Here is a 25,522-nt window from a genome sequence, read left to right on the forward strand (position 1 = left end):
ATTGGCCGTTGTCAAAAGTAGTGCACTATAAAGGGAATATGATGCCATTTGGGATTCAACCCATGCAAAAATGCCTCGATTATCCTACACTGTGACTGGAAACACTTATTTTGTCTATAATGTTAAACAATCAGTTTTGCAATCAGTATTGATTTCTGATTATCTTCCTTAAAACAAGGCCTGGAAGAATAATAATGAGCAAATGGAATTTAATTTTGATCAATTATACAAAATAAATGATTGTTTCCAATGTGCTAAGATGAACATAATTAATTTAACTTCATTTGTAATGATCATTCATGACCTTGAAATCAATATGCTTATAGTTAAGTAGTCTATTCTGGAAATGACATTATGATTGGTCTATTGGATGACTGTAGTCACTATAACAAGTAGGCGTACTGCTAGTCTTAACACTGTTTTACAGACTTGTAACAGTGTAATACATGCATTATAGTAGTCTAGGCTACCATACAAAATCCTCTTCCACTTTTCCTTGTGTTTTATTTATTGTTTCCTACCGACCTATCCCATCAGAGTGATGTGATTCGACCCACTCACTCCCTATCATAACGTCACCAATGAGCTGTGGCTGTGAGACACCCTGTTGATTGTTTGAGAAACGTTTTACACAATCGAATTGACACCGGAGCAGATAGGGCGTAGAAGGGAGAATAAATACATTCCAAATAAATAGTCTAGGATATGCTAGGAATAACTCTACTAGATCAATCAAAGAGAAAGTTACATCACAATTCGCCCTATAGGCACAAAGAGAGAGACGTCTCCGGGACGGTCTTGGCAGCACAACAACAGTTATATCCCTATTTTCTCAATCCATTGGAAGAAACAAGGCACCTGCAATGGCAATTCACAGAGTTGGAATTATGGCGAAATGGGCTTCAAAATAAAACACTTTGGGATGTGATAAATAAAACGGACAAGGAAAATCAGAGCGTGTGTGACCAAAACATATCAGAGCGAGAGTAAAGCGCTGAGAGCTATATTGGGTCACCGCATTGCTGCTTTGACTCTCAAAGCAACGGGAACGGGAAATAGCACGGCGCACGAGCACGGGCGCCTGGTTGCATTTGATTTAAGCCGCCGCCTACCACAGCAGGGAGACCGTTCTGTTTCGTCCACTAAATGACTATCCATGGCAGATTTGTTTGTTTTTTAACTACGACCTGTTTTTCAACTGGTAACCGAGAAACCGTAGATAAAATAAGATGTTAAAGTGATTACCAGGGGTAAATAATAAACAATACCGGGCAAGCAAGGTCCCTTCCCCGAGCGCAGGTGGATCCAACGAAGTGGTGGAACAGGGTATTGAATGAGGACAGGAACTGCAGCGTACCACGATAACCTCGGGACAACTAGCATACTACTACCTTCAAAGAATAGGTCTAACTATTCATTCCTATATCTGCTTTTTGGGGTCCAAATGATGCTAAATTGCTAAATTGTATCAGAACATCATTATGGTGGAAATAGAATAACCCAAGTGATGTAGAACGCATAACGCACTTGGACTAAAAGGTGTGTAACTCTAATCAAATTATTGTTTTGTAGGCTTCCCAAGCCTGCTTCTGTTGAAATAATACCTAGTTCTTTCTCATGTGGACCTATAATAGTCTGTAAAGGATGCCTGAAGCACTCGCTCCAGCCCAGGCGCTCTACATCGGCATGGAGGTGGTGATTGCCGTCTTCTCCGTCCTGGGTAATGTGATGGTGGTCTGGGCGGTGAAAATTAACAAGTCGTTGAGAGACACAACATTCTGTTTCATCGTTTCTCTGGCCTTGGCGGATATCGCAGTGGGAGCCCTCGTCATCCCCTTGGCGATAACTATCAGCATCGGACTTCAAACTCACTTCTACAGCTGCCTGATGGTCGCGTGCACGGTGCTGGTGCTGACGCAAAGTTCCATCCTGGCGCTCCTGGCTATCGCGATTGACCGCTATCTCAGGGTCAAGATTCCAACCAGGTAAACAACAATGTCTCATCATGTCTTATACCTACACTGACCAGTTATACTTTTATTGAGCAGGTGGATAAAATGCACTACTGAGGAAGATGATGATGATGATGATGATGATGATGATGATGATGATGATGAGGATGAGGGGAAGGTGGTGTGGCGTGGGAGGAGGAGGTGATGAAGAGGGTGTAATGATGATGATGAGGAGGAGGAGAAGAAGGTGTGGCGTGTGAGGAGGAGGTGATGAAGAGGGTGTAATGATGACGATGAGTGGAAGGTGGTGTGGCGTGAGAGGAGGAGGTGATGAAGAGGGTGTAATGATGATGATGAGGATGGGGAGAAGAAGAAGGTGTGGAGAGGAGGAGGAGGTGATGAAGAGGGTGTAATTATGATGAGGAGGAGGAAGAGAAGAAGAAGGTGTGGAGAGGAGGAGGAGGTGATAAAAAAGGTGTAACGATGATGAGGATGAGGAAGATCTGATTACCAGGTGGTTATCATGGTGGTCATCATAACACCTTTTGGTTCCATGTCACTAGGATGCCTACATCCTCACTGCCAGGCCACATGGAGAGGGGAGGTGTCTGAAATTCTGGTATTAACATGACAGCACACACACACACACACACACACACACACACACACACACACACACACACACACACACACACACACACACACACACACACACACACACACACACACACACACACACACACACACACACACACACACACACACACACACACACACACACACACACACACACACACACACAGACAGACAGACAGAAAGACACGTACACAAATGTGTGAAGACACACACACACACACACCGACAGCTTACCAGAGCGATACAAGCAGCTCTAATTAGCTGTTATGTCCTCAGGAATGCAGTGAAGGAAGAATGAGAGACTAACAAGGCATCACTGTGAGGAAGAGTGGAGAAATCACATCTCTGTTCTTCTCTGCTGTCAATGTGAGGAGGAGTGGAGAAAATCACATCTCTGTTCTCTGCTGTCAATGTGAGGAGGAGTGGAGAAAATCACATCTCTGTCTGTCTTACTCTTTCTTCTCTGCTGCCAATGTGCTGCTTTTTGCTGTTCAGCTTAAGGTACTTGACCATTTTCTAGGGAACTTATTCAGAGATATTAGAGGAGAATACAACAGAGGATACCATTGAGGTCAAAACACGTCAGCCTACTTAAATATTCAAAGAGCACCTATGCATTTAAAAATGAATTTGTTGTTTCAGGCTTTTTGGGAGATGCCATCACCCTTTTTTTTTTTTGAAAGATGAGGATATATTGGTTTATGTTTCAGTGGAATTGAGTGAGTCTGTGACAGTGACAGAGATTACATTTTTAGTAATGCATATTGAATGTTAACAGCCTCTGGTGCTGTGGTGCATGTACTAGTGCTGCCAAACTAGAGCTGCCATGTCCAGGGTGAAACAAAAGGCTTGGGGCTGTGCTGCTGAGAAGAAGCAGAAGGAGACTGAGGAGAAGAGAAGCCTAGTAGCAGAAGGGAGTTTTTCCATTCTCCATTTGTTGGAGAATATTCTTAGACAGTGATCGACTTGCTTTTAATCCTTTTTTAACGAAGTCACTTTGACTTGGGAGAGAGATTGTGAATGGTTCATTTGTCATAAGAGAGAGAGGAGATAGAGAGGTTGGGAATTTGTCATGCACTTGTCTTTTCCTGGCAGGGGTATAGCTGAATGTCATTATTGACTCTTTGATTTCCTTGTCTATTATTAAACCGTCTCAAGTTCTCAGTCAGCTCATACTCATACCTGTCATCGCCTCTTTCACAACACGTTTACTACTTCTACAGAAAATAACACTGAGGCAGTGTATTATAAGCTATAATTGAACTTTTTCCAATTATAAATCAATTAATGATTCCTTGATTATACAGTAGTTATTCTGTATGAGGACACCAATATTGGATTACAATTGAATTCTGGATTTTACAGGGATTTGTCTGCCGTTATAATCCATGGACATGCAGTCTTTTTTGGGGGACTGTCACGTTCCTGACCTGTTTTCCTTTGTCTTGTATTTATTTAGTTGGTCAGGGCGTGAGTTGGGTGGGTTTGTCTATGTGTGATTTTCTAGGTTGGGATTTTGTGTTCGGCCTGGTATGATTCTCAATCAGAGGCAGCTGTCAATCATTGTCCCTGATTGAGAATCATACTAAGGCAGCCGGGGTTTCACGTGTGTTTTGTGGGTGTTTGTCTTTCGTGTTAGTATTCGTGCCACACGGGACTGTTTTCGGTTGTATTCTATTTGTTATTTTGTTTCATGTTAGTGTTCAGTTTCGATATAATAAATCATCATGAGCACTACCCACTACGCGTATTGGTCCGATCCTTCTCGCCTCTCCTCGTCCGAGGAGGAGGAAGAATATGACAGCCGTTACAGAAACACCCACCACCAAAGGACCAAGCGGAGTTGAAAAGGACAGCAGCAGCAGCAGCGCAAAAAGGAGAATTGGACATGGGAGGACGTTTTGGACGGCAAGGGTTGCTACACATGGGAGGAGATCCTGGCTGGAAAGGATCGCCTCCCATGGGAACAGCTGGAGGCAGCTCGGAGAGCAGAGGCAACCGGAGAGAGGAACCGGCGGTATGAAGGTACGCGGCTAGCACGGAAGCCCGAGAGTCAGACCCAAACATTTCTTGGGGGGGGCACACGCGGAGTGTGGCAAAGCCGGGTAGGATACCTGAGCCAACTCCCCGTGCTTACCGTGGAGTGAGAGGGCGTTGTACTGGTCAGACACCGTGTTATGCGGTGGAGCGCACGGTGTCCCCAGTACACGTGCTTAGCCCAGTGCGGGCTATTCCACCTCGCCGCACTGGTAGGGCTAGGTTGGGCATCGAGCCGGGTGTCATGAAGCCGGCCCAACGCATCTGGCCTCCAGTGCGTCTCCTCGGGCCGGCGTACATGGCACCAGCCTTACAAATGGTGTCCCCGGTTCGCCAGCATAGCCCAGTGCGGGCTATTCCACCTCGCCGCACTGGCAGGGCTACGGGGATCATTCAACCTGGTAAGGTTGGGCGGGCTCGGTGCTCAAGAGCGCGTGTCCTCCTTCACGGTCCGGTAATTCCGGTGCCACCTCCACGTACCAGTCCTCCGGTGGCAGCCCCCCGTACCAGGCTGTCTCTCCGGGTTCTCTCTCCAGTTGCTCTCATCTGCCCAGCGCTGTCTGAGCTGCCTGCCTGCCCAGCGCTGTCTGAGCTGCCTGCCTGCCCAGCGCTGTCTGAGCTGCCCGTCTGTCCCGAGCCGTCAGAGCTGCCCGTCTGTCCCGAGCCGTCAGAGCTGCCCGTCTGTCCCGAGCCGTCAGAGATGCCCGTCTGTCCCGAGCCGTCAGAGCTGTCCGTCTGTCCCGAGCCGTCAGAGCTGCACGTCTGTCCCGAGCGGCTAGAGCCGTCCGCCAGACAGGAGCAGTCAGTGCCGTCCGCCAGACAGGAGCAGTCAGTGCCGTCCGCCAGACAGGAGCAGTCAGTGCCGTCCGCCAGACAGGAGCAGCCAGTACCGTCCGCCAGCCAGGAGCAGCCAGTGCCGTCCGCCAGCCAGGATCCGCCAGAGCCAGCCAGGATCCGGCAGAGCCAGCCAGCCAGGATCCGCCAGAGCTGACCAGCCATGAGCAGCCAGAGCCGTCCAGCCAGGATCCGCCAGAGCCGTCCAGCCAGGATCCGCCAGAGCCGTCCAGCCAGGATCCGCCAGAGCCGTCCAGCCAGGGATCCGCCAGGGCCGTCCAGCCAGGATCCGCCAGGGACGTCCAGCCAGGATCCGCCAGGGCCAGCCAGCCAGGATCCGCCAGGGCCAGCCAGCCAGGATCCGCCAGGGCCGCCAGCCAGCCAGGATCCGCCAGCCAGCCAGGAGCTGCCAGAACCATCTGTCAGTCCGGTGCTGCCCCTCAGTCCGGTGCTGCCCCTCAGTCCGGTGCTGCCCCTCAGTCCGGAGCTGCCCCTTAGTCCGGTGCTGCCCTTTAATCCAATGGGGTTTATATGGAGGGTGGCCATTGGGAGGAGGCCACGGAAGCGGGGATTGACTATGGTGGGGTGGGGACCACGACCAGCGCCAGAGCCGCCACCGTGGACAGACGCCCACCCAGACCCTCCCCTAGAGTTTATGGTGGTGCGCCCGGAGTTCGCACCTTAAGGGGGGGGTTCTGTCACGTTCCTGACCTGTTTTCCTTTGTCTTGTATTTATTTAGTTGGTCAGGGCGTGAGTTGGATGGGTTTGTCTATGTGTGATTTTCTAGGTTGGGATTTTGTGTTCGGCCTGGTATGATTCTCAATCAGAGGCAGCTGTCAATCGTTGTCCCTGATTGAGAATCATACTAAGGCAGCCGGGGTTTCACGTGTGTTTTGTGGGTGTTTGTCTTTCGTGTTAGTATTCGTGCCACACGGGACTGTTTTCGGTTGTATTCTATTTGTTATTTTGTTTCATGTTAGTGTTCAGTTTCGATATAATAAATCATCATGAGCACTACCCACTCCGCGTATTGGTCCGATCCTTCTCGGACACGTTAGTCCTCTACAATGTCGGGTTGTATGGGAGAGAGTCTCAGTCTTAAATCGTTTTCCACACACAGTCTGTGCCTGTATTTAGTGTTCATGCTAGTGAGGGCCGAGAATCCACTCTCACATAGGTACGTGGTTGCAAAGGGCATCAGTGTCTTAACAGCGCGATATGTCAAGGCAGGATACTCTGAGTGCAGCCCAATCCAGAAATCTGTCAGTGGCTTCTGATTAAATAACATTTTCACAGAACCGCTTGTTGGAATTTCAATGAGGCTCTCTTGTTCAGATATCGGTAAGTGGACTGGAGGCAGGGCATGAAAGGGTTATATAACGAATCCAGTTGTTTGTGTCATCCGTTTCGGGAAAGTACCTGCGTAATTGCGCACCCAACTCACTCAGGTGCTTCGCTATATCACATTTGACATTGTCCGTAAGCTTTTCAACGTGACGGTGCCCAAGTTGAAAACGTGCAGCGGTTGTGAGATATGAACATGAGACTCACATGCTTTTGAAAATATAGATGGCTATTATTTTCTATCGGTATCATGATGAAGATAAGACCCTACAACAGCTCCCTAACAAAGTGGAGTGAGGGTAGGAAAGAGATTAAACGTGGATCAAACAATCATGGCCTCTGTTTGAAAACATTCCTTTTCAGCGGTTCCACACGTTCCTGTGACGCAGGTTGTGTGGGGAAAAATATTTGTGGTATTTTATTTTGTAATATTCCATTATATAATTACTATAATATGTATGTGTGTTGACTGTGATCGGGTAGTTGTGTCTTGTCTGTTTAATGAACAAAATAACCAACTATTGCGTTAATTTGGATGGTGCAGCCAGGCTAATTCAACTCAAAACATGCTGTTCTGTTTAGAAAATACATTTTATTAGTCTTATAATGTTGTCTCAGGACCTGTCTAAATGAATTAAGAATGGATGTCTTTTTAATGGTGTATCTCCTTAATGGATTATTCAAATAGACGCCCACCCACCACAACTACCCCTCATCTCCGGCATGCTGGCATACAGGGAGGTATAAGGCAAAATACCATAAATCCTATGTGAAAGCATTATAAGACACTGGACGCTGCGATGTTCGCAAAGCACTTGGTAAACCCAAATGTCAGTCGGAACCAGTCCAGAACCACTCAAAGTCCCCTAAATAGGGATTGGATTGAATTAAACAGCAAAACATTCTCTCAGCTCCATGGATACATTTGTAGAATTGCAAGAAATTGGCAAAAAAATTAAATAAAATGTGTCTACACCGCCAAGATGGGGTTCCCAAAAATGTTTTCTAAAATTCAGTAGCGTCCACCACCTATGACCCTTTTTGATACAGAACAAACCCTGGATTACATCATATGATCATTCTCATCATTGTCCTACATGTAAAACAGTATTTCCCAATCAGACAACAGGTGGGTCTAATCGTGAATGCTGATTGGTTAAAACCACGTTCCAGCCGGTATCTATTCCACAAATTACCGGCAAAGGATGTTACATTGAAATGCCAATTTACTCTGTTCCATCAGACTGTGCAATCTACTGTCTCATCAGCCCAGCCAGGCAATTTAGAAACTTGATCTTCACTGTAAAAAGCATCTAGACATTTTCTCCCATTTTTTTTTGACTAGCATTTGGTTTTGAACAACAGAGATTTGTATTGCCCTTGCTGTCTGTCTTGCCTAAATTGGCAATACTGTTTCAATATTGAAATTCGATCTCCAGCTGTCTGATAGTAATGGACGAGACAGACAGTCTGGCAGCTTTTCTCAGCCAGTTTGCTGTCATTCCAGATTCAGTTTGAAGTGATTGTGTTAGCTGTGTAGTTGGCCAGCTCCTCTGGACAACAGTGTCCTGACGAGAGAGCACATACTGCCAGTAGAAAATGTGCATCATTAGCTCAATGTTATGGATGTACCCCCCCCCCCCAAAAAACAACAACAAATCACTAGAAAACAGATTAAACAAACACAAATGCAGCTACTTTGTTGTTATTCTGGCTGCACTGTTTGACGTGACTGTGTTAGCAAAGTTGGCTAGCTAGCAAGCAAGGGATAAGAACATTGCCAGACATCATGGTAACGGAACATTGAGAACCAACGACTGGATCACGTCCATAGATGTAGAAAAAAAGACTTAACGACTGCGTCTCTGGCAAGCGAACCAATAGAACGAACGAACAGCCGGCTTGTGTAGCAACCCTAGATTTGTGTCGGGACGATATCTCGTGGAAGGATGAAATAGTATGAATAAATTCATCAACATCACGAAAATATGAATGAAAATGAATGAAAATATGTCAATCCTTATTTGAATATGTTGGTAACCCGTTGTATAAAAGTGATAATGCCCTGGAAGACGATATATTGGCAAGGTTTGACTTCGTCTCGGGCCTAACTACACGCATGCCAATATATCCTCCAAACACCGGCTTCTCTGGCATTATCACTTAAATAATGCATCAATCTGAACCAGACCTGTAAAATATACCCAGGCCTATAGAGCTCAAAAGAGGGTAGTTGAAATGCCACTCCAACCACCTCTCACTATCTACATTATACTGCACATGGACATAGTTATGCAAGAGGAAACAATACCCAGTGTGGATCATTTTGATAAGAAGCAATCTGTATTGTGATTAAACCATCAGGTTGTTATGGGAACCCTGTGCGTTATCTACACTAGACCGTGTGTGTGTGTGTGTGTGTGTGTGTGTGTGTGTGTGTGTGTGTGTGTGTGTGTGTGTGTGTGTGTGTGTGTGCGTGCGTGCGTGCGTGCGTGTCTGCGTGCGTGCGTGCGTGCGTGCGTGCGTGTGTGTGTGTTTGTGTCTTAAGCACACACTAGACACTCCCTGGCTGCTGTTTGAACTGTTATCAGTTTGTATCCATTAGTAGGCTTTCTTATGAACAATACTCACTAGTGTTCAGTTCAAGTACTTATCACTACACTTTTTTCATATCAAATCAATTGGCCAATTTATTTAACCTTTATTTAACTAGGCAAGTCAGTTTTAAGAACAAATTCTTATTTACAATGACGGCCTACCAAAAGGCAAAAGACCGCCTGCGGGGACGAGGGCTAGGATTAAAAATAAATAGCATATAAATATAGGACAAAACACACATCATGACAAGAGAGACAACACAACACTACACAAAGAGAGACCTAAGACAACAACATAGCAAGCCAGAAACACATGACAACACCGCATGGTAGCAGCTCAAAACATGTAACAAACATTATTGGGCACGCAAAGCAGCCACAACTGTCAGTAAGAGTGTCCATGACTGAGTCTTTGAATGAAGAGATTGAGATAAAACTGAGTGTTTGTTGCAGCTCGTTCCAGTCGCTAGCTGCAGCGAACTGAAAAGACGAGCGACGGATGTGTGTGCTTTGGGGACCAGAATGTGAATGGCAGAACGGGTGTTGTACAGTATGTGGAGGATGAGGGCTGCAGTAGATATCTCAGAGGGGGGGAGTGAGGCCTAAGAGGGTTTTATAAATAAGCATCAACCAGTGGGTCTTGCGACGGGTATAAAGAGATGACCAATTTACAGAGGAGTATAGAGTGCAGTGATGTGTCCTATAAGGAGCATTGGTGGCAAATCTGATGGCCGAATGGTAAAGAACATCTAGCCACTCGAGAGCACCCTTACCTGCTGATCTATAAATGATGTATCCGTAATCTAGCATGGGTAGGATGGTCATCTGAATCAGGGTTAGTTTGGCAGCTGGGGTGAAAGAGGAGTGATTACGATAGAGGAAACCAAGTCTAGATTTAACTTCAGCCTGCATCTTTGATATGTGCTGAGAGAAGGACAGTGTACTGTCTAGCCATTCTCCCAAGTACTTGTATGAGGTGACTACCCCAAGCTCTAAACCCTCAGAGGTAGTAATCACACCTGTGGGGAGAGGGACATTCTTCTTACCAAACCACATGACCTTTGTTTTGGAGGTGTTCAGAACAAGGTTAAGGGTAGAGAAAGCTTGTTGGACACTAAGAAAGCTTTGTTGTAGAGCATTTAAAACAAAATCCGGGGAGGGGCCAGCTGAGTATAAGACTGTATCATCTGCATATAAATGGATGAGAGAGCTTCCTACTGCCTGAGCTATGTTGTTGATGTAAATTGAGAAGAGTGTAGAGCCTAGGTTTGAGCCTTGGGGTACTCCCTTGGTGACAGGCAGTGGCTGAGACAGCAGATTTTTTGACTTTATACACTGCACTCTTTGAGAGAGGTAGTTAGCAAACCAGGCCAAAGACCCCTCGGAGACACCAATACTCCTTAGCCGGCCCACAAGAATGGAATGGTCTACTGTATCAAAAGCTTTGGCCAAGTCAATAAAAATAGCAGCACAACTTTGCTTAGAATCGAGGGCAATGGTGACATCGTTGTGGACCTTTAAGTTTGCAGCCCAACAGGTTGAAGCCCAACAGATCTGCATTCTGTTTAAAGCTAGAGCAGCATACATTATTTTCAGATATTTATATCTGAACTGATTTGTCCACCATATCTGTACATTACATATACGTTATGCTTTTTTCTTTTACAAGAAAACAATAGAAGAGGTACAACAAGGCTAACAGTGCAGCCAATCAACATAGCCTGCAGCCATCAGAGTCCCTGTCTGACTATCTTCATTTTTATCATTCCCCAGGCCATCAGCTCACCCCAATACACTGACACACACAATTTCTCTCTCTCTCTCTCTCTCTCTCTCTCTCTCTTTCTCTCTCTCTCTCTCTCTCTCTCTCTCTCTCTCTCTCTCTCTCTCTCTCTCTCTCTCTCTCTCTCTCTCTCTCTCTCTCTCTCTCTCTCTGTCTGTATCTTTCTCGCTTTCTCTGTCTCTCCCTCTTTCTTTCTCTCACTCTCTCTCTCTCTCTCTGTCTCTCAATTCAAATCAATTCAAGGGGTTTTATTTGCATGGGAGACATGTGTTAACATTGCCAAAGCAAGTGAGGTAGATAATATATAAGTGAAATAAACAATAAAAATGAACAGTAAACATTACACATACAGAAGTTTCAAAGGAATAAAGACATTACAAATGTCATATTATGTATGTATGCAGTGTTGTAACGATGTACAAATGGTTAAAGTACACAAGGGAAAATAAATAAGCATAAATATGGGTTGTATTTACAATGGTGTTTGTTCTTCACTGGTTGCCCTTTTCTTGTGGTAACAGGTCACAAATCTTGCTGCTGTGATTGCAGCAGTTTATCAAGATTGGGTTTGTTTTCGAATTCTTTGTGGATCTGTGTAATCTGAGGGAAATATGTGTCTCTAATATGGTCATACATTGGGCAGGAGGTTAGGAAGTGCAGCTCAGTTTCCACCTAATTTTGTGGGCAGTGTGTACATAGCCTGTCTTCTCTTGAGAGCCATGTCTGCCTACGGCGGCCTTTCTCAATAGCAAGACTATGCTCACTGAGTTTGTACATAGTCAAAGCTTTCCTTAAGTTTGGGTCAGTCACAGTGGTCAGGTATTCTGCCACTGTGTACTCTCTGTTTAGGGCCAAATGGCATTCTAGTTTGCTCTGTTTATTTGTTAATTCTTTCCAATCTGTCAAGTAATTGTCTTTTTGTTTTCTCATGATTTGGTTGGGTCTAATTGTGCTGCTCTCCTGGGTCTCTGTGGGGTGTGTTTGTGTTTGTGAACAGAGCCCCAGGACCAGCTTGCTTAGGGTACTCTTCTCCAGGTTCATCTCTCTGTAGGTGATGGCTTTGTTATGGAAGGTTTGGGAATCGCTTCCTTTTCGGTGGTTGTCGAATTTAACAGCTCTTTTCTGTGTGTGTGTGTGTGTGTGTGTGTGTGTGTGTGTGTGTGTGTGTGTGTGTGTGTGTGTGTGTGTGTGTGTGTGTGTGTGTGTGTGTGTGTGTGTGTGTGTGTGTGTGTGTGTGTGTGTGTGTGTGTGTGTGTGTGTGTGTGTGTGTGTGTACATGCAGTATACTGTATGTGTGTGTGTATGTACATATGTGTGTCTTTCAGAGGGGTTGGGTTAAAAGCGGAAGTCAAATTTTGGTTGAACCTTGTGTGCAATTGACCAATAAAGGGATCTTAAGCTATTGTGCTGCCTACTGAATGAAGAATCCCTGCAGTCTGTCTCTGTTCAGCGCACAGTTTGGAGGTTACATTAGTACTGTACCGTATGAGGATATTGAAATGTAGTCAGTTTGGAGGATACATTAGTACTGTACTGTATGTGGATATTGAGATGTAATCAATTTTTAGAAACCATGAATCACCGTCATTGCTTCGAATGAAAATAAAAAAAGAATCCTGGAACGCAGTGCTGGGAGGGAGGGAGGGAGGTGAAATAGAAGGCATAGAATGAGAATTGCTCTTTTCCTTATGTTGAAAAGCTGTATTAAATACAGGTTTAACATGTCCGCTGCCATGCTATTCTTGTTTGTGGTACAGGGAGTTACAGCTCTTGTTGTAAACGGTTCGGTAATTGTCAACGCTTTTTTAAGACCAAGTGAGATTTACACAAACATTTGTGTGATTCTTACTTTGTCTTGCAGCTATAGGTGTGTGGAGAACTAACTATTTGTGTTACGGTATAGGTGACTAACTCCTTGTGTTACGGTTTAGGTGACTAACTCCTTGTGTTACGATAGAGGTGACTAACTCCTTGTGTTACGATAGAGGTGACTAACTCCTTGTGTTACGATAGAGGTGACTAACTCCTTGTGTTACGATAGAGGTGACTAACTCCTTGTGTTACGATAGAGGTGACTAACTCCTTGTGTTACGATAGAGGTGACTAACTCCTTGTGTTACGATAGAGGTGACTAACTCCTTGTGTTACGGTTTAGGTGACTAACTCCTTGTGTTACGGTAGAGGTGACTAACTCCTTGTGTTACGGTAGAGGTGACTAACTCCTTGTGTTACGATAGAGGTGACTAACTCCTTGTGTTACGATAGAGGTGACTAACTCCTTGTGTTACGGTTTAGGTGACTAACTCCTTGTGTTACGATAGAGGTGACTAACTCCTTGTGTTACGGTTTAGGTGACTAACTCCTTGTGTTACGATAGAGGTGACTAACTCCTTGTGTTACGGTTTAGGTGACTAACTCCTTGTGTTACGATAGAGGTGACTAACTCCTTGTGTTACGATAGAGGTGACTAACTCCTTGTGTTACGGTAGAGGAGACTAACTCCTTGTGTTACGGTAGAGGTGACTAACTCCTTGTGTTACGGTAGAGCAGACTAACTCCTTGTGTTACGGTAGAGGTGACTAACTCCTTGTGTTACGGTTTAGGTGACTAACTCCTTGTGTTACGGTTTAGGAGACTAACTCCTTGTGTTACGGTAGAGGTGACTAACTCCTTGTGTTACGGTAGAGGTGACTAACTCCTTGTGTTACGGTAGAGGTGACTAACTCCTTGTGTTACGGTTTAGGTGACTAACTCCTTGTGTTACGGTAGAGGTGACTAACTCCTTGTGTTACGGTAGAGGAGCCTAACTCCTTGTGTTACGGTAGAGGTGACTAACTCCTTGTGTTACGGTAGAGGTGACTAACTCCTTGTGTTACGATAGAGTTGACTAACTCCTTGTGTTACGGTAGAGGAGCCTAACTCCTTGTGTTACGGTTTAGGTGACTAACTCCTTGTGTTACGGTAGAGGTGACTAACTCCTTGTGTTACGGTAGAGGAGCCTAACTCCTTGTGTTACGGTAGAGGTGACTAACTCCTTGTGTTACGATAGAGTTGACTAACTCCTTGTGTTACGGTTTAGGTGACTAACTCCTTGTGTTACGGTAGAGGTGACTAACCGCCTGGTTTCTCTCTATCTCTACAGCTATAAGCGTGTGGTGACAAAGCAGCGAGCGGCCGTGGCGGTGGTGGTGTGTTGGACTGTGGCCTTCATCGTGGGCTTGACCCCCATGCTGGGCTGGAACAACCTCTGGAGGTAGGTAGCTATGTCTTTTAAATTAGTTTTGTGTTGTTTGTTAATTGCAGTTTGACATTGGCTGTGTCCGAAATAGCTTATTATTTCCTTATGAAAGTGCACTACTTTTGAACAGGGCCAATAGGGGGGCCATTTCAGGCTCCCAAATGTATTTGGAATAAGAATTGTCCAATAATTCAGCTCTTCTGATTCTGCTATTGATAATATGTATCTGTAATATACACAATTAGAAGTACATAACCCCCCCCCCCCCCCCCCTTCCCTGCAGGCTGCAGCAGAACGGTTCCCTGAACGACGATCTCATCATCACTTGTCAGTTTGAGAACGTAATCAGCATGGACTATATGGTCTACTTCAACTTCTTCGGCTGGGTACTATAACATCTCTCTTTATGTACTATAACATCTCTCTTTATGTACTATAACATCTCTCTTCATGTACTATAACATCTATACTTTATGTATTATAACATCTCTCTTTATGTAGTATATCAGCTGGGTATTATAACATCTCTCTTTATGTACTATAACATCTCTCTTTATGTAGTATATCAGCTGGGTATTATAACATCTCTCTTTATGTAGTATATCAGCTGGGTATTATAACATCTCTCTTTATGTAGTATATCAGCTGGGTATTATAACATCTCTCTTTATGTAGTATATTAGCTGGGTATTATAACATCTCTCTTTATGTACTATAACATCTCTCTTTATGTAGTATATCAGCTGGGTATTATAACATCTCTCTTTATGTAGTATATCAGCTGGGTATTATAACATCTCTCTTTATGTAGTATATCAGCTGGGTATTATAACATCTCTCTTTATGTACTATAACATCTCTCTTTATGTAGTATATCAGCTGGGTATTATAACATCTCTCTTTATGTAGTATAACATCTCTCTTTATGTAGTATATCAGCTGGGTATTATAACATCTCTCTTTATGTAGTATATCAGCTGGGTACTATAACATCTATCTTTATGTAGTATAACATCTCTCTTTATGTAGTATATCAGCTGGGTATTATAACATCTCTCTTTATGTACTATAACATCTCTCTTTGTGTAGTATATCAGCTGGGTATTATAACATCTCTCTTTATGTAGTATATCAGCTGGGTATTATAACATCTCTCTTTATGTAGTATATCAGCTGGGTACTATAACATCTCTCTTTATGTAGTATATCAGCTGGGTATTATAACATCTCTCTTTATGTAGTGTATCAGCTGGGTATTATAACATCTCTCTTTATGTAGTATATCTTATGTTCATAAGAATGGAAGTCAGGGTGTCTGATGTTGTTTGTTGAACTTAACAGAAAGCATATATACATTGATGTTAAGTAGTTGTGTAGCTCAACTAATGAGTGACTTAAACGTGGTACTGGAGCTAACCTAACCAGGACCGGATTATGTTTCCACTATAGGTGCTGCCTCCTTTACTCCTTATGCTGGTCATCTACACAGAGATCTTCTACATGATCCACAAGCAGCTCAACAAGAAGGTGAGGTGACCAGCCCTCCTTCTCCCATCTATGTAGCCTGGCCCCACATCTGTTGGTACTATCTCGTCAAACATGATAATTCCATAAGGAGTTGGCAAAAGCAGAATCAGGCTAGCACCTACACTACCATCTATAACAGACTGGCACCTACATTACCATCTATAACAGACTGGCACCTACACTACCATCTATAACAGACTGGCACCTACATTACCATCTATAACAGACTGGCACCTACACTACCATCTATAACAGACTGGCACCTACATTACCATCTATAACAGACTGGCACCTACACCACCATCTATAACAGACTGGCACCTACGTTACCATCTATAACAGACTGGCACCTTCACTACCATCTATAACAGACTGGCACCTACATTACCATCTATAACAGACTGGCACCTACACTACCATCTATAACAGACTGGCACCTACATTACCATCTATAACAGACTGGCACCTACACTACCATCTATAACAGACTGGCACCTACATTACCATCTATAACAGACTGGCACCTACATTACCATCTATAACAGACTGGTACCTACACTACCATCTATAACAGACTGGCACCTACACTACCATCTATAACAGACTGGCACCTACATTACCATCTATAACAGACTGGCACCTACACCACCATCTATAACAGACTGGCACCTACGTTACCATCTATAACAGACTGGCACCTACGTTACCATCTATAACAGACTGGCACCTACGTTAACATCTATAACAGACTGGCACCTACACTACCATCTATAACAGACTAGCACCTACATTACCATCTATAACAGACTGGCACCTACATTACCATCTATAACAGACTGGCACCTACACTACCATCTATAACAGACTGGCACCTACATTACCATCTATAACAGACTGGCACCTACATTACCATCTATAACAGACTGGCACCTACATTACCATCTATAACAGACTGGCACCTACACTACCATCTATAACAGACTGGCACCTACATTACCATCTATAACAGTCTGGCACCTACGTTACCATCTATAACAGACTGGCACCTACATTACCATCTATAACAGACTGGCACCTACGTTACCATCTATAACAGACTGGCACCTACATTACCATCTATAGCAGACTGGCACCTACATTACCATCTATAACAGACTGGCACCTACATTACCATCTATAACAGACTGGCACCTACGTTACCATCTATAACAGACTGGCACCTACACTACCATCTATAACAGACTGGCACCTACATTACCATCTATAACAGACTGGCACCTACGTTACCATCTATAACAGACTGGCACCTACATTACCATCTATAACAGACTGGCACCTACATTACCATCTATAACAGACTGGCACCTACATTACCATCTATAACAGACTGGCACCTACATTACCATCTATAACAGACTGGCACCTACATTACCATCTATAACAGACTGGCACCTACATTACCATCTATAACAGACTGGCACCTACGTTACCATCTATAACAGACTGGCACCTACATTACCATCTATAACAGACTGGTACCTACATTACCATCTATAACAGACTGGCACCTACGTTACCATCTATAACAGACTAGCACCTACATTACCATCTATAACAGACTGGCACCTACGTTACCATCTATAACAGACTGGCACCTACATTACCATCTATAACAGACTGGCACCTACGTTACCATCTATAACAGACTGGCACCTACATTACCATCTATAACAGACTAGCACCTACATTACCATCTATAACAGACTGGCACCTACGTTACCATCTATAACAGACTGGCACCTACATTACCATCTATAACAGACTGGCACCTACACCACCATCTATAACAGACTGGCACCTACATTACCATCTATAACAGACTGGCACCTACACTACCATCTATAACAGACTGGCACCTACATTACCATCTATAACAGACTGGCACCTACATTACCATCTATAACAGACTGGCACCTACATTACCATCTATAACAGACTGGCACCTACATTACCATCTATAACAGACTGGCACCTACGTTACCATCTATAACAGACTGGAACCTACACTACCATCTATAACAGACTGGCACCTACGTTACCATCTATAACAGACTGGCACCTACGTTACCATCTATAACAGACTGGCACATACGTTACCATCTATAACAGACTGGCACCTACATTACCATCTATAACAGACTGGCACCTACATTACCATCTATAACAGACTGGCACCTACATTACCATCTATAACAGACTGGCACCTACATTACCATCTATAACAGACTGGCACCTACATTACCATCTATAACAGACTGGCACCTACGTTACCATCTATAACAGACTGGCACCTACGTTACCATCTATAACAGACTAGCACCTACATTACCATCTATAACAGACTGGCACCTACATTACCATCTATAACAGACTGGCACCTACGTTACCATCTATAACAGACTGGCACCTACATTACCATCTATAACAGACTGGCACCTACGTTACCATCTATAACAGACTAGCACCTACGTTACCATCTATAACAGACTGGCACCTACATTACCATCTATAACAGACTGGCACCTACATTACCATCTATAACAGACTGGCACCTACGTTACCATCTATAACAGACTGGCACCTACATTACCATCTATAACAGACTGGTACCTACATTACCATCTATAACAGACTGGCACCTACGTTACCATCTATAACAGACTAGCACCTACATTACCATCTATAACAGACTGGCACCTACGTTACCATCTATAACAGACTGGCACCTACATTACCATCTATAACAGACTGGCACCTACGTTACCATCTATAACAGACTGGCACCTACATTACCATCTATAACAGACTAGCACCTACATTACCATCTATAACAGACTGGCACCTACGTTACCATCTATAACAGACTGGCACCTACATTACCATCTATAACAGACTGGCACCTACACCACCATCTATAACAGACTGGCACCTACATTACCATCTATAACAGACTGGCACCTACACTACCATCTATAACAGACTGGCACCTACATTACCATCTATAACAGACTGGCACCTACATTACCATCTATAACAGACTGGCACCTACATTACCATCTATAACAGACTGGCACCTACATTACCATCTATAACAGACTGGCACCTACGTTACCATCTATAACAGACTGGCACCTACACTACCATCTATAACAGACTGGCACCTACGTTACCATCTATAACAGACTGGCACCTACGTTACCATCTATAACAGACTGGCACATACGTTACCATCTATAACAGACTGGCACCTACATTACCATCTATAACAGACTGGCACCTACATTACCATCTATAACAGACTGGCACCTACATTACCATCTATAACAGACTGGCACCTACATTACCATCTATAACAGACTGGCACCTACATTACCATCTATAACAGACTGGCACCTACGTTACCATCTATAACAGACTGGCACCTACGTTACCATCTATAACAGACTAGCACCTACATTACCATCTATAACAGACTGGCACCTACATTACCATCTATAACAGACTGGCACCTACGTTACCATCTATAACAGACTGGCACCTACATTACCATCTATAACAGACTGGCACCTACGTTACCATCTATAACAGACTAGCACCTACATTACCATCTATAACAGACTGGCACCTACGTTACCATCTATAACAGACTGGCACCTACAACAGACTGGCACCTACATTACCATCTATAACAGACTGGCACCTACGTTACCATCTATAACAGACTGGCACCTACGTTACCATCTATAACAGACTGGCACCTACGTTACCATCTGTAACAGACTGGCACCTACATTACCATCTATAACAGACTGGCACCTACGTTACCATCTATAACAGACTGGCACCTACGTTACCATCTATAACAGACTGGCACCTACATTACCATCTATAACAGACTGGCACCTACATTACCATCTATAACAGACTGGCACCTACGTTACCATCTATAACAGACTGGCACCTACATTACCATCTATAACAGACTGGCACCTACGTTACCATCTATAACAGATTAGCACCTACATTACCATCTATAACAGACTGGCACCTACATTACCATCTATAACAGACTGGCACCTACATTACCATCTATAACAGACTAGCACCTACGTTACCATCTATAACAGACTGGCACCTACATTACCATCTATAACAGACTGGCACCTACATTACCATCTATAATAGACTGGCACCTACGTTACCATCTATAACAGACTGGCACCTACATTACCATCTATAACAGACTGGCACCTACATTACCATCTATAACAGACTGGCACCTACATTACCATCTATAACAGACTGGCACCTACATTACCATCTATAACAGACTGGCACCTACATTACCATCTATAACAGACTGGCACCTACATTACCATCTATAACAGACTGGCACCTACATTACCATCTATAACAGACTGGCACCTACATTACCATCTATAACAGACTGGCACCTACATTACCATCTATAACAGACTGGCACCTACGTTACCATCTATAACAGACTAGCACCTACATTACCATCTATAACAGACTGGCACCTACGTTACCATCTATAACAGACTGGCACCTACAACAGACTGGCACCTACGTTACCATCTATTAGAGACTGGCACCTACGTTACCATCTATAACAGACTGGCACCTACGTTACCATCTATAACAGACTGGCACCTACGTTACCATCTATAACAGACTGGCACCTACATTACCATCTATAACAGACTGGCACCTACATTACCATCTATAACAGACTGGCACCTACGTTACCATCTATAACAGACTGGCACCTACATTACCATCTATAACAGACTGGCACCTACGTTACCATCTATAACAGATTAGCACCTACATTACCATCTATAACAGACTGGCACCTACATTACCATCTATAACAGACTGGCACCTACATTACCATCTATAACAGACTAGCACCTACGTTACCATCTATAACAGACTGGCACCTACATTACCATCTATAACAGACTGGCACCTACATTACCATCTATAACAGACTGGCACCTACATTACCATCTATAACAGACTGGCACCTACATTACCATCTATAACAGACTGGCACCTACATTACCATCTATAACAGACTGGCACCTACATTACCATCTATAACAGACTGGCACCTACATTACCATCTATAACAGACTGGCACCTAAATTACCATCTATAACAGACTGGCACCTACATTACCATCTATAACAGACTGGCACCTATATTACCATCTATAACAGACTGGCACCTACATTACCATCTATAACAGACTGGCACCTACGTTACCATCTATAACAGACTGGCACCTACACTACAATCTATAACAGACTGGCACCTACGTTACCATCTATAACAGACTGGCACCTACATTACCATCTATAACAGACTGGCACCTACATTACCATCTATAACAGACTGGCACCTACGTTACCATCTATAACAGACTGGCACCTACGTTACCATCTATAACAGACTGGCACCTACATTACCATCTATAACAGACTGGCACCTACATTACCATCTATAACAGACTGGCACCTACGTTACCATCTATAACAGACTGGCACCTACTTTACCATCTATAACAGACTGGCACCTACGTTACCATCTATAACAGACTGGCACCTACGTTACCATCTATAACAGACTGGCACCTACGTTACCATCTATAACAGACTGGCACCTACATTACCATCTATAACAGACTGGCACCTACGTTACCATCTATAACAGACTGGCACCTACATTACCATCTATAACAGACTGGCACCTACGTTACCATCTATAACAGACTGGTACCTACGTTACCATCTATAACAGACTGGCACCTACATTACCATCTATAACAGACTGGCACCTACATTACCATCTATAACAGACTGGCACCTACATTACCATCTATAACAGACTGGCACCTACATTACCATCTATAACAGACTGGCACCTACATTACCATCTATAACAGACTGGCACCTACATTACCATCTATAACAGACTGGCACCTACATTACCATCTATAACAGACTGGCACCTACGTTACCATCTATAACAGACTGGCACCTACATTACCATCTATAACAGACTGGCACCTACATTACCATCTATAACAGACTGGCACCTACTTTACCATCTATAACAGACTGGCACCTACATTACCATCTATAACAGACTGGCACCTACGTTACCATCTATAACAGACTGGCACCTACATTACCATCTATAACAGACTGGCACCTACGTTACCATCTATAACAGACTGGTACCTACATTACCATCTATAACAGACTGGCACCTACATTACCATCTATAACAGACTGGCACCTACATTACCATCTAAAACAGACTGGCACCTACATTACCAACTATAACAGACTGGCACCTACATTACCATCTATAACAGACTGGCACCTACATTACCATCTATAACAGACTGGCACCTACATTACCATCTATAACAGACTAGCACCTACATTACCATCTATAACAGACTGGCACCTACATTACCATCTATAACAGACTGGCACCTACATTACCATCTATAACAGACTGGCACCTACGTTACCATCTATAACAGACTGGCACCTACATTACCATCTATAACAGACTGGCACCTACACTACCATCTATAACAGACTGGCACCTACATTACCATCTATAACAGACTGGCACCTACATTACCATCTATAACAGACTGGCACCTACATTACCATCTATAACAGACTGGCACCTACATTACCATCTATAACAGACTGGCACCTACATTACCATCTATAACAGACTGGCACCTACATTACCATCTATAACAGACTGGCACCTACATTACCATCTATAACAGACTGGCACCTACACTACCATCTATAACAGACTGGCACCTACGTTACCATCTATAACAGACTGGCACCTACATTACCATCTATAACAGACTGGCACCTACATTACCATCTATAACAGACTGGCACCTACATTACCATCTATAACAGACTGGCACCTACACTACCATCTATAACAGACTGGCACCTACGTTACCATCTATAACAGACTGGCACCTACACTACCATCTATAACAGACTGGCACCTACATTACCATCTATAACAGACTGGCACCTACATTACCATCTATAACAGACTGGCACCTACGTTACCATCTATAACAGACTGGCACCTACATTACCATCTATAACAGACTGGCACCTACATTACCATCTATAACAGACTGGCACATACGTTACCATCTATAACAGACTGGCACCTACGTTACCATCTATAACAGACTGGCACCTACACTACCATCTATAACAGACTGGCACCTACACTACCATCTATAACAGACTGGCACCTACGTTACCATCTATAACAGACTGGCACCTACATTACCATCTATAACAGACTGGCACCTACATTACCATCTATAACAGACTGGCACCTACGTTACCATCTATAACAGACTGGCACCTACGTTACCATCTATAACAGACTGGCACCTACATTACCATCTATAACAGACTGGCACCTACATTACCATCTACAGCAGGGGGAATTATTTCCCTGAGTGTCTTGGTAAAATACCTATCGTAATGATTATTAATTTATAATCACAAGAATACTAAATCAAGATAATATTTCTTCTTACAGGCTTGTACCATCAGCCACACCGACCCCAACAAGTACTACGACAAGGAACTCAAACTTGCCAAGTCGCTGGCCCTGGTCCTCTTCCTGTTCGCCATCAGCTGGCTTCCCCTCCACATCATCAACTGCATCACGTTGTTCTGTCCAACCTGCGACAAACCCCTGTTCCTGATCTACATCGCCATCTTGCTCACGCACGGCAACTCAGCCGTCAACCCCATCGTCTACGCCTTCCGCATCAAGAAGTTTCGCGACGCTTTTCTGAAGATCTGGAAGCAGTACTTCTGTTGTAAGGACGTACCCGCCATTTTGAACCAGCCTAGTGAGAAGGATCGTAAGGAGAAGGAGAACCAGAATGGGAACGGGAATCCTAATCCGATCGGGGACTCACCGCCAGCTCCTTCGCCATCACAAGAAGGGCAGCAGCTTCCACTAGAGCAGATGGTTAAGCAGCAGCTGCCACAGTCTCACGATGATGCCGACCCTCGGCAGAAACCGCCGATGGAGCACAACAATATCTAACTTTCCCCGGAAGAAAGGGAGTTTCTACATTGACGTGTTCAGAAATCTTTGAGTTCCTATGTTTTTGGAGATGACTAGAGGTTGTTTGACAGGAGTCAGAGGCATCCCGATAGTAGTCGTTCCCGAATGTGAGGCAACCAATGGAGAAGGAGTGTGGAAAAACATTTCATCAGTTTACTTTTTTGTACCTTGCACCTGCACCTGGATGTGACTGGATGTTTGTGTATACTACTTTGAAAGGAGTGTGACATGGTACCTACTGAATTGAAGGATTCTGGAGCAGTGTTGGGCGACTTGCAGCTTAAGGATCCTTCTTACAGACTGTGAAATCAAATTTTAACATTCATGTCGAGGTGTATTTGAGTTTGAGGCAGAGGGGGGGGGGGGGGGGACATTGAAAATTAGTATTAGGGTTTATACGGTAAAAACACTGAGAATTAATATTAGAGTTTATACGGTAAAAAAGTGTAATCAAAAACGTGCAATAATGTAAGTCTATTTGATAATGCGACTGAGACATCTTAGTAGCTAACTGAACTGAAGGCACTAAGCTTTACCTGACAGTTAACAGAACACTGGCAGTTGGCCTTTTTAGCATTGTGAAATTAGAGAGGAACTGACAGTTGGTAGGATCCTCATTCAAAAAAATGCAGAATCGCGCACTGATGGTGAGGTTAATCAGTGTGAGATTATCAAACGTTATAAAACTGAATAAATATGTGACTTAAAAGAGTTTCAGATGTTGCAAGGTTAATCTTCCTGCTGTTTATTAAACTGTACTGATTTAAGCTAACAAAGGCTTTATATGAATGTAGTGATGCAAATTTGAATTAAATGTAGATACGGTGGCAGCTGTGAATGAACGCTCACTTCTTGATTCAGGGTCTTAGGGCACAAGAAGCACAGTGGAGGAACGAGTGGAGGTCTCCTCTCCTCTTTACACCTCTCCTCTCCCCTCTACATCTCTCCTCTCCTCTCTACATCTCTCCTCTCCTCTTTACACCTCTCCTCTCCGCTCTACACCTCTCCTCTCCCCTCTACACCTCTCCTCTCCCCTCTACATCCCTCCTCTCCCCTCTACTTCTCTCCCCTCTCCTCTCCCCTCCTCTCTCCTCTTCTCTCTACACCTCTCCTCTCCCCTTTACACCTCCCTCCTCTCCTCTCCCGTCTACTCCTCTCCCCTCTACACCTTTCCTCTCCTCTCACCTCCCATCTACTCCTCTCCCCTCTACACCTTTCCTCTCCTCTCCACCTCTCCTCTCCCCTCTACACCTCTCCCCTCTACACCTCTCCCCTCTACACCTCTCCTCTCTACCCCTCTCCTCTCCACCTCTCCTCTCCCCTCTACCACACTTC

General features: G+C 44.1%; 1 protein-coding gene across 2 annotated transcripts; it reads left to right on the plus strand.

Moving 5' to 3' along the window:
* The first annotated feature begins 1,121 nt into the window (after positions 1–1,121).
* On the plus strand, positions 1,122–25,017 carry LOC139557850 (adenosine receptor A1-like). 2 transcript variants are annotated; one of them, XM_071373102.1, is made up of 6 exons: positions 1,427–1,539; positions 1,635–1,985; positions 14,327–14,437; positions 14,706–14,808; positions 15,872–15,949; positions 23,648–24,300. In XM_071373102.1, exons 2-6 carry the CDS (start codon positions 1,645–1,647, stop codon positions 24,164–24,166), a joined length of 1,152 nt encoding a protein of 383 aa, XP_071229203.1. In that variant the 5' UTR covers positions 1,427–1,539; positions 1,635–1,644; the 3' UTR covers positions 24,167–24,300. The 2 variants fall into 2 exon arrangements, with proteins under 2 accessions (XP_071229202.1, XP_071229203.1); XM_071373101.1 differs by having other exon boundaries at positions 1,122–1,985; positions 23,648–25,017.
* The last annotated feature ends 505 nt before the right edge of the window (positions 25,018–25,522 follow it).

The sequence above is a fragment of the Salvelinus alpinus genome, chromosome 28 (genome assembly GCF_045679555.1).
Source record: "Salvelinus alpinus chromosome 28, SLU_Salpinus.1, whole genome shotgun sequence".
In the NCBI taxonomy this organism is placed as follows: Eukaryota; Metazoa; Chordata; class Actinopteri; order Salmoniformes; family Salmonidae; genus Salvelinus; species Salvelinus alpinus.